Raw genomic sequence first — 12,843 nt, forward strand, 5'->3', positions numbered from 1 at the left:
GTCCCCATACAGAGTTATTGCAATATTATTGACCATATTCCTTATGCTGTATATTACATCCCCGTAACTTATTTATTATATAACTGGTGGTTTGTACCTCTTAATCCCCTTCACCTATTGTTCCCACCCTCCATCCCCCTCCCCACTGGCACATATTTATTCTCTGTATCTGTGAATCTGTTTTCATTTTGTTCGTTTTGTTTTTTAGATTCCACATATAAGTGAGATCATGTGGTTTTTGTCTTTCTCTGTCTGACTTATTCCACTTAGCATAATACCTTCTAGATCTATCCATGTTGTTGCAAATGGCAAGGTTTCATTTCTTTTTTTTTTACCGGCTGGGTAATATTCCATTGTATACGTATACCACATCTTTATCTTTTGTCTTTTGATGAACGCTTAGGTTGCTTCCGTATCTTGCCTATTGTAAATAATGCTCCCTCTTTCTCTTATGAGGATAATTGTCACTGGATTTAGAGACCACCTAGATAATCCAGGATGATCTTCTCAAGATTCTTAACTTAATTATCTCTACAAATACCCTTTTTCTAAATTAGATAATATTCAGTTAGGAGATTAGGACATGGTTAGGAGGCAGACATATCTTTTTTGGGGGGAGGGTCACCATTCAACCCATTACGTATCCATATTAAAAGTTATTTGATTCGAGATAATATAATTGTTTATAAATATGTACATTTTCCTGGTTTCAGGTTGTGTGACTCCAAATAATGTAGCCTTCATTTAATGAGTCTCTAGTAAAAAATGTTTAATGTCAGCCATGCCTAATTTAATACAGTCAGTTAATGTTGATTTTTTCCCCCTAGGATCTGTATCTGTATCAAGATGCTCTGAAGAATAGCAACTACTCTTAAGATTGTCTACTGTTACAAAATGACTAAAACGAATTCTAGCATCTTCCATTTTGCCATCGTCTTCATATTAATACTTGAGATCAGAACCCAGTTATCTGATGAAAGTGAATTTTTAGTTGACAGATCAAAAACAGGTCTTACCCATGTTCCCAAAGACCTGTCCCTGAACACAACAATCTTAGATATATCACAAAACTACATTTCTGAACTTTGGACTTCTGACATCATATCACTATCAAAGCTGAAGATTTTGATAATTTCTCATAATAGAATCCAGTATCTTGACATGAGTGTCTTCAGATTTAACCAGGAACTGGAATACTTGGATTTGTCCCACAACAAGCTGGAGAAGATTTCTTGCCACCCTACTCTGAACCTCAAGCACTTAGACCTCTCATTTAATGCATTTGATGCTCTGCCCATATGCCAAGAGCTTGGCAACATGTCTCAACTAGAATTTCTGGGGTTGAGTGCCACACAGTTACAAAAATCCAGCATGCTGCCGATTGCTTATTTGCACATCAGTAAGGTTTTACTGGTCTTAGGAGACACATATGGGGAAAAAGAAGACCCTGAGAGCCTTCGAGACCTTAACACCCAGAGTCTGCACATTGTTTTCCCCACAAGAAATGAATTCCATTTTATTTTGGATGTGTCAGTCAGCACCGCCGTAAGTCTGGAACTGTCTAATATCAAATGTGTGCTAGATGATAATGGGTGTTCTTCTTTCCAAAATGTTCTGTCAAAACTTCAAAAGAATTCAAGGTTATCAAATCTTACTTTAAACAACATTGAAACAACTTGGAATTCCTTCTTTATGATCCTCCAGTTGGTTTGGCATACAAACATCAACTATTTCTCAATTTCAAATGTGAAACTACAAGGTCGCGTTGACTTCAGAGATTTTGATTATTCTGGTACTTCACTGAAGGCCTTGTCTATACACCAAGTTGTCAATGAAGTGTTCAGTCTTCCACAAGATTATATCTATAAAACCCTTTCAAATATGAACATCCAGCATCTCACAGTGTCTGCTGCACACATGGTCCACATGGTCTGCCCATCCCAAATTAGCCCACTTCTGTATTTGAATTTTTCCAACAATCTCTTAACAGACATGGTTTTTAAAAACTGTGCAAACTTAGCTAATTTGAAGACACTCAGTTTACAAATGAATCAGTTAAAAGAACTTGCAAATATAGTTCATATGACCAAGGAGATGAAGTCTCTACAACAATTGGATGTTAGCCAGAATTCCCTAAAGTATGATGAAAGTGAAGGAAATTGCCCTTGGACCAGAAGTTTATTAAGTTTAAATATGTCGTCAAATATACTTACTGACTCTGTTTTCAGATGTTTACCTCCCAGGGTCAAGGTTCTTGATCTCCACAATAACAGAATAAGGAGCATCCCTAAAGATGTCACCAGTCTAGAAACTTTGCAAGAACTCAATGTTGCTTCCAATTCTTTAGCCCACCTTCCTGGATGTGGTACCTTTAGCAGCCTTTCCATACTGATCATTGACTATAATTCAGTCTCCAACCCATCAGCTGATTTCTTCCAGAGCTGCCAGAAGATTAGGTCCCTAAAAGCAGGGAACAATCCATTCCAATGTACATGTGAGTTAAGAGACTTTATCCAAAGTGTAGGCCAAGTATCAAGTGAAGTGGTACAGGGTTGGCCTGATTCTTATAAGTGCGATTATCCAGAAAGCTATAAGGGAACCCCACTAAAGGACTTCCATGTATCTCCATTATCCTGCAACACAGCTCTGCTGATTGTCACCATTGGGGTCCCTGGGCTGGTATTGGCTGTTACCGTGACTGCCCTCTGTATCTACTTGGATCTGCCCTGGTATCTTAGGATGGTGTGTCAGTGGACCCAGACCCGGCGCAGGGCTAGGAATGTACCCTTAGAAGAACTCCAAAGAACTGTCCAGTTCCATGCTTTTATTTCATATAGTGGGCATGATTCTGCCTGGGTGAAGAATGAGTTAATACCAAACCTAGAAAAAGAAGATATAAGAATTTGTCTCCATGAGAGAAACTTTGTTCCTGGCAAGAGCATCGTGGAAAATATCATAAACTGCATTGAGAAAAGTTACAAGTGCATCTTTGTTTTGTCTCCCAACTTTGTCCAGAGTGAGTGGTGCCATTATGAACTCTACTTTGCCCACCACAATCTCTTCAGTGAAGGATCTAATAATTTAATCCTGATCTTGCTGGATCCCATTCCACAGTATTCTGTTCCTAGCAGCTATCACAAGCTCAAAGCTCTCATGGCCCAGAGAACTTATTTGGAATGGCCCAAGGAGAAGAGCAAACATAGACTTTTTTGGGCTAATCTAAGAGCATCCATAAATATTAAACTGATGGACAAAGCAAAAGAAATAAATCACACACAAATATAAGAATATTCCTCTGCTGCTTTCGGAAAAAATGTTGCTGCTTTTGGAAGCTCCAGCAATGACTTTATTTTGCATCAATATGGATATAAACATGATTCTGAATTTAGGATGTAGATAAAAATGGGTATGTCCTTTCAGGCCCCAGGTTCCCATGTATATGTGGTAATAAATTTGATGAAATGTTATAATTTCTATTTAAACAGTTAATTTCTACCACATGAGTGATTCACCTAATTCTTTTTTTTTGTATTTTTGAATTTAATTTAATTTATTTTTTTATACAGCAGGTTCTTATTAGTTACCTATTTTTTTAATATCTTTATTGGAATATAACTGCTTTACAATGGTATGTTAGTTTCTGCTTTATAACAAAGAGAATCAGCTATATATATACATATATCCCCATATCCCCTCCCTCTTGCGTCTCCCTCCCACCCTCCCTATCTCACCCCTCTAGGTGGTCACAAAGCACCAAGCTGATCTCCCTGTGCTATGCAGCTGCTTCCCACTAGCTATCTATTTTACATTTGGTAGTATATGTAAGTCCATGCCACTCTCTCACTTCATCCCAGCTTACCCTTCCCCCTCCCCGTGTCCTCAAGTCCATTCTCTACATCTGCGTCTTTATTCCTGTCCTACCCCTAGGTTCTTCAGAACCTTTTTTTTTCTTTTTTACATTCTGTATATGTGTGTTAGCATACGGTATTTGTTTTTCTCTTTCTGACTTACTTCACTCTGTATGACAGTCTCTAGGTCCATCTACCTCACTACAAATAACTCATTTTCATTTCGTTTTATGGCTGAGTAATATTCCATCGTATATATGTGCCACATCTTCTTTATTCATTCATCTGTCGATGGACACTTAAGTTGCTTCCATTTCCTGGCTATTGTAAATAGAGCTGCAATGAACATTGTGGTACATGACTCCTTTTGACTTATGGTTTTCTCAGGGTATATGCCCACTAGTGGGATTGTTGGGTCATATAGTAATTCTATTTTCAGTTTTTTAAGGAACCTCCATACTGTTCTCCATAGTGGCTGTATCAATTTACATTCCCACCAAGAGTGTAAGAGGGTTCCCTTTTCTCCACACGCTCTCCAGCATTTGTTGTTTGTAGATTTTCTGATGATGCCCATTCTAACTGGTGTGAGGTGATCCCTCATGGTAGTTTTGATTTGCATTTCTCTAATGATTAGTGATGTTGAGCAGGTTTTCATGTGCTTCTTGGCCATCTGTATGTCTTCTTTGGAGAAATGTCTATTTAGGTCTTCTGCCCATTTTTGGATTGGGTTGTTTGTTTTTTTAATAGTGAGCTGCTTAAGCTGTTTATATATTTTGGAGATTAACCCTTTGTCCTTTGATTCGTTTGCAAATATTTTCTCCCATTCTGAGGGTTGTCTTTTCGTCCTGTTTGTAGTTTCCTTTGCTTTGCAAAAGCTTTTAAGTTTCATTAGGTCTTATTTCCATTACTCTAGGAGGTGAATCAAGAAAGGTTTTGCTGTGATTTATGTCATAGAGTGTTCTTCCTATGTTTTTCTCTAAGAGTTTTATAGTGCCCAGTCTTACATTTAGGTCTCTAATCCATTTTGAGTTTATTTTTGTGTACGGCATTAGGGAGTGTTCTAATGTCATTCTTTTACATGTAGCTGTCCAGTTTTCCCAGCACCACTTATTGAAGAGACTGTCTTTTCTCCATTGTATATCCTTGCCTCCTTTGTCATAGATTAGTTGACCATAGGTGTGTGGGTTTATCTCTGGGCTTTCTATCCTGTTCCACTGATCTATATTTCTGTTTTTGTGCCAGTACCATATTGTCTTGATTACTGTAGCTTTGTAGTATAGTCTGAAGTCAGGGAGTCTGATTCCTCCAGGTCCGTTTTTTTCCCTCAAGACTGCTTTGGCTATTCGAGGTCTTTTTTGTCTCCATACAAATTTTAAGATTTTTTTGTTCTAGTTCTGTAAAAAATGCCATTGGTAATTTGATAGGGATTGCACTGCATCTGTAGATTGCTTTGGGTAGTATAGTTATTTTCACAACGTTGACTCTTCCAATCAAGAACATGGTATATCTCTCCATCTGTTTGTATCGTCTTTAATTTCTTTCATCAGTGTCTAATAGTTTTCTGAGTACAGGTGTTTTACCTCCCTAGGTAGGTTTATTCCTAGGTATTTTATTCTTTTTGTTGCAATGGTAAATGGGAGTCTTTCCTTAAATTTCTGTTTCAGATTTTTCATCATTAGTTTATAGGAATATAAGAGATTTCTGTGCATTACTTTTGTATCCTGCAACTTTACCAAATTCATTGATTAGCTTTAGTAGTTTTCTGGTGGCATCTTTAGGATTCTCTATGTATAGTATCATGTCATCTGCAAACAGTGACAGTTTTACTTCTTCTTTTCCAATTTATATTACTTTATTTCTTTTTCTTCTCTGATTGCCATGGCTAGGACTTCCAAATCTATGTTGAATAATAGCGGTGAGAGTGGACATCCTTGTCTTGTTCTTCTGATCTTGGAGGAAATGCTTTCAGTTTTTCACCATTGAGAATGATGTTTGCTGTGGGTTTGTCGTATATGGTCTTTATTATGTTGAGGTAAGTCCCCTCTCTGCCCACTTTCTGGAGAGTTTTTATCATAAATCGGTGTTGAACTTTGTCAGAAGCTTTTTCTTCATCTATTGAGATGATCATATGGTTTTTATTCTTCAATTTGTTAATATGGTTTTCACATTGATTGATTTGTGTATATTGAAGAATCCTTGCATCCCTGTGATAAATCCCACGTGAACATGGTGTATGATCCTTTTAATGTGTTGTTGGATTCTGTTTGCTAGTATTTTGTTGTGGATTTTTGCATCTGTATTCATCAGGATTCACCTATTTCTTTGGTAGGACTGAATTCATTGAATTTATCATGTAATCAAGAGAAGCATCTATTCAAACAACTTCAGTTGATAAATGTCCCTTTGTGCCAGGGTCAATGTTAGAAAACTCCATGCATTTTATACTTGTAGCTGGGTTTCTAAAGCAGATTTCTAAAGCTATTGGTGTCCTCCTCATTTCCAGTCAGCATTTGCCTCTGCATGTTGAAGGCTGTTTATTGCTAATACTGGACCCTCTTTGCCTGAAGGATTTTCTTCTTGGCCATGAGAAGCCACTTAGTCCACACAAAGGGCAATTCAGAAGTGCTGGAAGTTGTCCTTGGAAGCAGCCATCAACCAATGCCAGAAAGGAATTGACAGATAAATACCACAACTTTCTCACCCATTTTGGGGGAGACAAACCTGAGATATACTTTACATTCTCCCTGAATCCCCCAGTAGGATGGAATTCTGATTCTCTATGGTAGAAATGGCTTTATTGGCTTCTTTTCTATTTTTATTTCATATCCTCATTCCTCCAAGGGTGTTTCCTGGGAACACCTCTGAAATAAACTACTTGCAGTAGAATACTTGTCTCAGGGTTGCAAACCAAGAGTGTGTTGCACTTCAGGCCAAATGGAAAATGAGTCTGGTTTTCTGTGGCTGGATATCTTGCTAAGATTCTAGTTGTCTGAACTAGCATGCAGGAGAGCCTTTGCTCTTTTGATCAGAGGGAGGAATATAGTTGATGTGTACTGCTTCTATACACAGCATCCCTGTCTTTGGGGAAACTATTAAAATAGGGCATGAGCAGATTGGAGCAGTGCAAGGAATGGGCTTTATCAGACTTTATTCCCCCGCTTTATGATATCAGCTATTTTCCATACTCATCAGGCAGTCTCTAGAGACTCTTACTCTGGCAGCCAGTGCTAGGCAGGTGTAGCCCGGCAGCACCTTGTCATAGCTGCACCGTCTACTTCTCACTTTATGCCCCATGATGTCACTAATACCACTCCACAGGATGTTTGTAGAGGCCTGTTCAGCTATTCTGGTCTATGCACAAACCTGGAAGTACAAGAGATACCCTGGGAAGAGATCCTTGACTTCTAAAGGGATGGGAGTCATTAGATAAATATTCCTTTTTCTTTTATTCTTGGGTAAAAAAAATAAGGCATAGTCTAGACCATTCCTCAGAATCCCCCATGGGATTACAGCTGGTTACAGGAGTAACCAGCTCAATAACTCACTCTTGGCTTGGCTTTCCATTTTTCCTTGTTTCATTCTTCTCAGTCTCCTCACACTTGAGCCCTGAGATTACATCTTCAGAACAAATGACCCACACACAATGCTCTTGTCTGAGTCTTCACTTTTGGGAGGAGAAACCCACATAACACTTAACCTGTGCTTGTTGTTTCTTGCCCTAAAAAACTTACAGTCAATCAGAAGACATTACATGTATGCAGACAACTAAAATAAAAATAATGAAACAAAAACATAAATGGAAGTTCAGAGACCATTTAGATTGAGTGAAAAAAATCTTAGGAGTGACGGTTTTTCCACTGGGCCTTGAAAGAAGACTGTTGGATTTTTCAATGTGTAATTATGAAGAATGAAAAGGCCATTCTAAGTAGAAAGATGTGGAGAAGACAGGAATACCCAGGCCTATTCTGGGACTGGTGTCTTAATTTGACTGGACCATGAAGTTTATGAAAAACAACAGTGAGATATAAGCATGGCAAGTTAGATTAAGATCATATTGTCAAGGGTCTCAAAAGTCAAGCTATGGAGTTAAAATTTAGGGCTACAGGAAAGTCATCATTTATATTTCATTTATAATAGAAAGCAACTTAAAACCATGAAATATATGCTAAAATGTATGAAACCTCTCGTTCTGTAATGGAAGTTGCAACAGTTGTTAGAACTGGATTTTCCTGTTTTCTCTAGGATGAATGCCCTTCCTGTATTGAACTTCAAGATTTCATAACCAAGTTTCAATTGTTCAGTACTAGTTGTATATCAGTTTGCTAGGGCTCCAAATCTGGGTATCCTAAACAATAGAATTTTATTGTATCACAGTTCTGGAGGCTAGAAGTCCAATATCAAGTTGTTGGCAGGGTTGGTTCCTTTTGAGGGATGGAGGGATCTACTCCAGGCCCCTTCCCCTTGGCTTACAGATGACTGTCTCTCTCTGTGTTTCTTTGCATGGGTTTCCCTCTATGCCTGTTTGTGTCCAAATTTCCCTTTTGTATAAGGACACCAATCATATTGGCTTAGGGCCATCCTAACAACCCCATCTTAACTAATATAATATACATGATTCTGTTTCCAAATAAGGTCACATTCTGAGGTACGGGGGTTTAGGACTTCAACAAATGAATTTTGGGGAACACAATTCAACTCATTACATACTGCAAGTCTAAAAAAAACCCTTAAAGGGAGTTATAAAGTCAGTTAAAGTTTATTTAACAAACTCAAGATTTTGAGAAGTTAGATCAATCCTATATGTAAATATCTGATCTTATAAGTGATCTTAAGGAGGCCCCTTGGAGCTTGAAATTGTATTTGTGGAATCTCCTGCTCAAGAATTCAAAGTTGGGGGATGAAGAATCAGTTCAAAATGTGAATAAATATATAGTAAGGAAAGTAAGAAAGATGTCACAGGTAAAGGAGAATAAACATTGCAGGGACTTCCCTGGTGGCACAGTGGTTAAGAATCTGCCTGACAGTTCAGGGGACATGGGTACGATCCCTGGTCCAGGAAGATCCCACATGCCATGGAGCAACTCAGCCCGTGCACCACAACTACTGAGCCTGCGCTCTAGAGCCTGCAAGCCACAACTACTGAGCCCACGTGCCACAACTACTGAAGCCCGTGCGCCTAGAGCCTGTGCTCCATAAGAAGAGAAGCCACTGCAATGAGAAGCCCGTGCACCACAACAAAGAGTAACCCCCGCTCACCACAACTAGAGAAAGCCTGTGCGCGGCAATGAAGACCCAACACAGCCCAAAATAAATAAATAAATTAATTAATTAATTAAAAAAGAAAAAACCATTGCAGATTGGGTACAGAAGCAAGCTCTGATTCGCAGTGTCTGGGTTTTAATGCTAACCATTACTTATATATGAATGACATTGGATAATTTACTTTAACTTTCTAAGCCTAAATTCATTATTTGTAAAATGTACCTTTAGAGTAGCAAGCCAAGACCTTTAGATTTCCAGGTATGAATTAAAGACTGTTTACAATATGTCCCCCAAAGGGCAAAGTTCACATGGCCAACTTTCCAAGTGGTTCTTTTGAAGCCCCTTTTCCTAGGATTGAGGTAAGAGGGAGTTCATAATACACCAAAAACCCTCTCCAAAATCCTCTTCTAATCCTTAATTTCTCTCAGAGTTTCCAATCTTTTTTATTGGCTAGAAGTCAGCAAAGGGTTGCAGTTATCTAGTCTCACACTTCACTGCAGGGTGCTCGACAACATTGAAATTAAAATAGTTCCATTTTTATCAGCTTGTTATATTAACAAGACTGCAAGGGAATGGGCATTTAATTTGGAATATATATGTATACATATATATGTGTGTGTGTGTGTGTATATATATGTATGTGTATATATATATATATATATATATATATATATATTCATGATCTTTGACCTGTAATTCCACTTCTAGAAATCCATCCTAAGGAAATAAGTTGAAATGTGGACAGATATTTCTTTACAAATAGGTTAATTGCAGAGTCATTGTTAACTGAAAAATTTGAAGCACTTCAAATTTCCAACAATGGAAGGATGTGCTGGGCTCATTTAGTGATGTATTTTACAATTATTAAAAGTAGTATATACAGTTAAGATGGTAAATTTTGTGTTATGTGTTTTTTACCACAAACTAAAAAAAGGTATAGGAAGTCTTTCTTTATTAACATAAGAGAATGCTTATATTACAATATAAATGAAAAACATAGGATGCAAAATTATATGCACAGAATGGTTTCAATATGTTAAAAATATGCAGAGAAAAAAGTCTAGATGAAAATATACAAAAACATTATCACCACTTGCCTGTGCTTGATGCTTGCTTTTGCTTTTACATTTTTCTGTACTTAAAATTTTTACAACCAACAAAGAAAGGAAATGGGGTTTAGGAGAACAAAACTAGGTCTCCATTAGAGGTGAAAGCAGCAGAGAATAAATGTTATGAAGCTGGGTTCTGCAGATAAGCATTCTGGAATTAAATCCTGGCTCAATTTCTCTATAACTCTGTGTCCTTGGATGAATTCCTTAACCTCTTCCAGCCTCCTTTTCCTCATCTGTAAAATGGCATAATAACCATACCTCTCTTATAGGATTGTTAAGAAACCAGATGTATAATGTGTGGAAAGTCAGGGTCTGGCTACTCACTCTAGGGCTGGAGGTGCATAGTGGGTAGGAGGAACACTCCTGAGACAGGCTACCCCAGCCTGGATTCTGCCTCTTCCACCTCCTTCTAGTGACCCTGAGTGGTTATGTAATTCCTCTCTGCTTTGTTACCCTGGATGTAAAATAGGAATAGTAATACCTGTCTCATAATGTTGTTAGGAGCATTAGATGAGTTAATATATGTAATGTCAAAGAACAGTGGCTGGCACAAAGCAAAAGTTCAATAAATGCTATCTCTTATAATGATATCATTATTATTGCAATTATTGTTATCTTCATTATCTTATGCCACCAAATGTGGAACTGGAGCTGAGCTGCTGATCGTGTTCAGTCTAGATTGTCCTGGGCTTTCTAAGATTAAAGAAAATCATAAAAGGGACAGAATTTGACTACAAAAAACCCCCCCTGGAAACAGCTCTATGTTAACAAACAAGCAAATGAATAAGCAAACAAATAAAAACCACTAAAAATGACAAATGGGGAAATAATAAATTGGGAAGTAAACCGGTAGCTCATATCACAGATAAAATTCTCTTTTCCTTTGTTATAGAAATAACTAATAAGATAAAACAGAAAAGCACTTAGATCCCAACTGATACATTGACAATGAGCTGGACAGCTCCAAACAGGATCCAGTTAGAGAAGAAACACATGAAAAACTTCAACCTCATTAGTGCAACACGATTGTTGCCAAAGTTTCTAGTTGTGGGATTACCACTTCCTTTTATTTTCAATTAAACAATTTGAGTCCCCAACCTCTGTGGTGACAGGAAATCTGTCCCTCCTGAGGGTTTCAGAGGTGTGCTGAACTTCCTGGCTACCTCGCATGCTCTCTTTCTGGACTGTTTTCTTCCTGTGTCTCCACGACACTTTGGACCAGCTCATCCCTGCCTTCCTTGGCTGTTCCTGAGCTCTCTGATGGACTTCATCCTCATACTAGGACACAGTCACTTCTTGTATTCCCCAGGTTAATACCTACACACAAGTGGATGACTACCCTTAATAAAAATCCATTATCAAAGTTAATCAACAAGGTCCCCAGCACCGTGCCTTTGAGAGTCAGGGGACAAGAGTGCTGCATGTTGATGATGTGGTCACATCAGGCCCATGAGGATGTTCACCTCTCTTTCAGGACAACTTGAAGATACAGGGACTTCTTAGAACTTAAATATGATAGTCCCCTCCCCCAAATAAATTGAAACATTGGAAAATACACTAAGGGAATTTCTAAGGAATTAGAACAAAAAGATAAATTGCGAATGCAAGCGAAAAAATAAGAAATAAGAGCTAAATCCGGGGGCTTCCTGGTGGCGCAGTGGTTAAGAATCCACCTGCCAATGCAGGGGACACGGGTTCAAGCCCTGGTCCAGGAAGATCCCACATGCCTCAGAGCAACTAATCCTGTACGCCACAACTACTGAGCCTGTGCTCTAGAGCCCGCGAGCCACAACTACTGAGCCCGCATGCCACAACTACTGAGCTTGCATGCCTAGAGCCTGTGCTCCACAACAAGAGAAGCCACCACAATGAGAAGCCCATGCACCACAACGAAGAGTAGCTCCTGCTCACCACAACTAAAGAAAGCCCGCACGCAGCAGCGAAGACCCAACGCAGCCAAAAATAAAATAAGACAAATTTTTTAAAAAAAAGAGCTAAATCAGGAGGTCAACATCCATCTAATGGGTGTTCCAGAAAGAGAAAATGGAGGGGAAGACATTATCCAAGAAATAAAATTGAGAAATTCCATGGGAGGACCTGCATCTCCAAACCGAGCCCAGCAAAATGAAAGGAATAAGCCACTTTCCCTTGAAATTTTTGAACACCAAGGACAAGATTCTAAAAACTTCCATAGAAAGAAAGAATGAGAGGGCAGGTAGGATTGGGGGTGAGGGAGGGAGAGATGGAGAGGAGGGGAGGGAGGGAGTGGGGGAAGAGAGAGAAAGAGAGAAAGGGAGGAAGCATGTACAAAGAAACAGAAATCAAAATGGCATTGCACTTCTCAATACAATACTATAAGCTAGAAAATAGAAAAATCTCCAAAATTACATGAGAAAATTATTTGCAACTTAGAAATTTAGATCCAGCCAAACAATCAACCAAACATGAGGCGGGACATTTACGTTCTTTCTCCAAATTAACCGTCAAAGCACTCTTTCTTAGGAGACTATGGGAAGATGTGTTCCACTACAATAGGTGAAAATCAAGAAAGAAGATGCCACGCATTCCAGGAAACAGACAATCTAATAAATCTAACAGAGGAGAGAGGGGCAAGGACGTTG

The 12,843-nt window shown here is 38.6% G+C and overlaps 1 protein-coding gene across 3 annotated transcripts in view; it reads left to right on the forward strand.

The window, feature by feature from the left end:
• The window catches only part of TLR1 (toll like receptor 1), a 43,610-nt gene extending 40,187 nt beyond the window's left edge, over nt 1-3,423 (forward strand). For all 3 annotated transcript variants that reach the window (XM_060148353.1, XM_060148354.1, XM_060148355.1), the window contains exon 2: nt 828-3,423. In XM_060148353.1, coding sequence (XP_060004336.1) covers nt 895-3,285 — 2,391 coding nt within the window. In that variant the 5' untranslated portion in view covers nt 828-894 and the 3' untranslated portion in view covers nt 3,286-3,423. The remainder of the gene's footprint in view (nt 1-827) is intronic.
• Nucleotides 3,424-12,843: the final 9,420 nt, after the last annotated feature.

The sequence above is a fragment of the Lagenorhynchus albirostris genome, chromosome 4 (genome assembly GCF_949774975.1).
Source record: "Lagenorhynchus albirostris chromosome 4, mLagAlb1.1, whole genome shotgun sequence".
Classification (NCBI taxonomy): Eukaryota; Metazoa; Chordata; class Mammalia; order Artiodactyla; family Delphinidae; genus Lagenorhynchus; species Lagenorhynchus albirostris.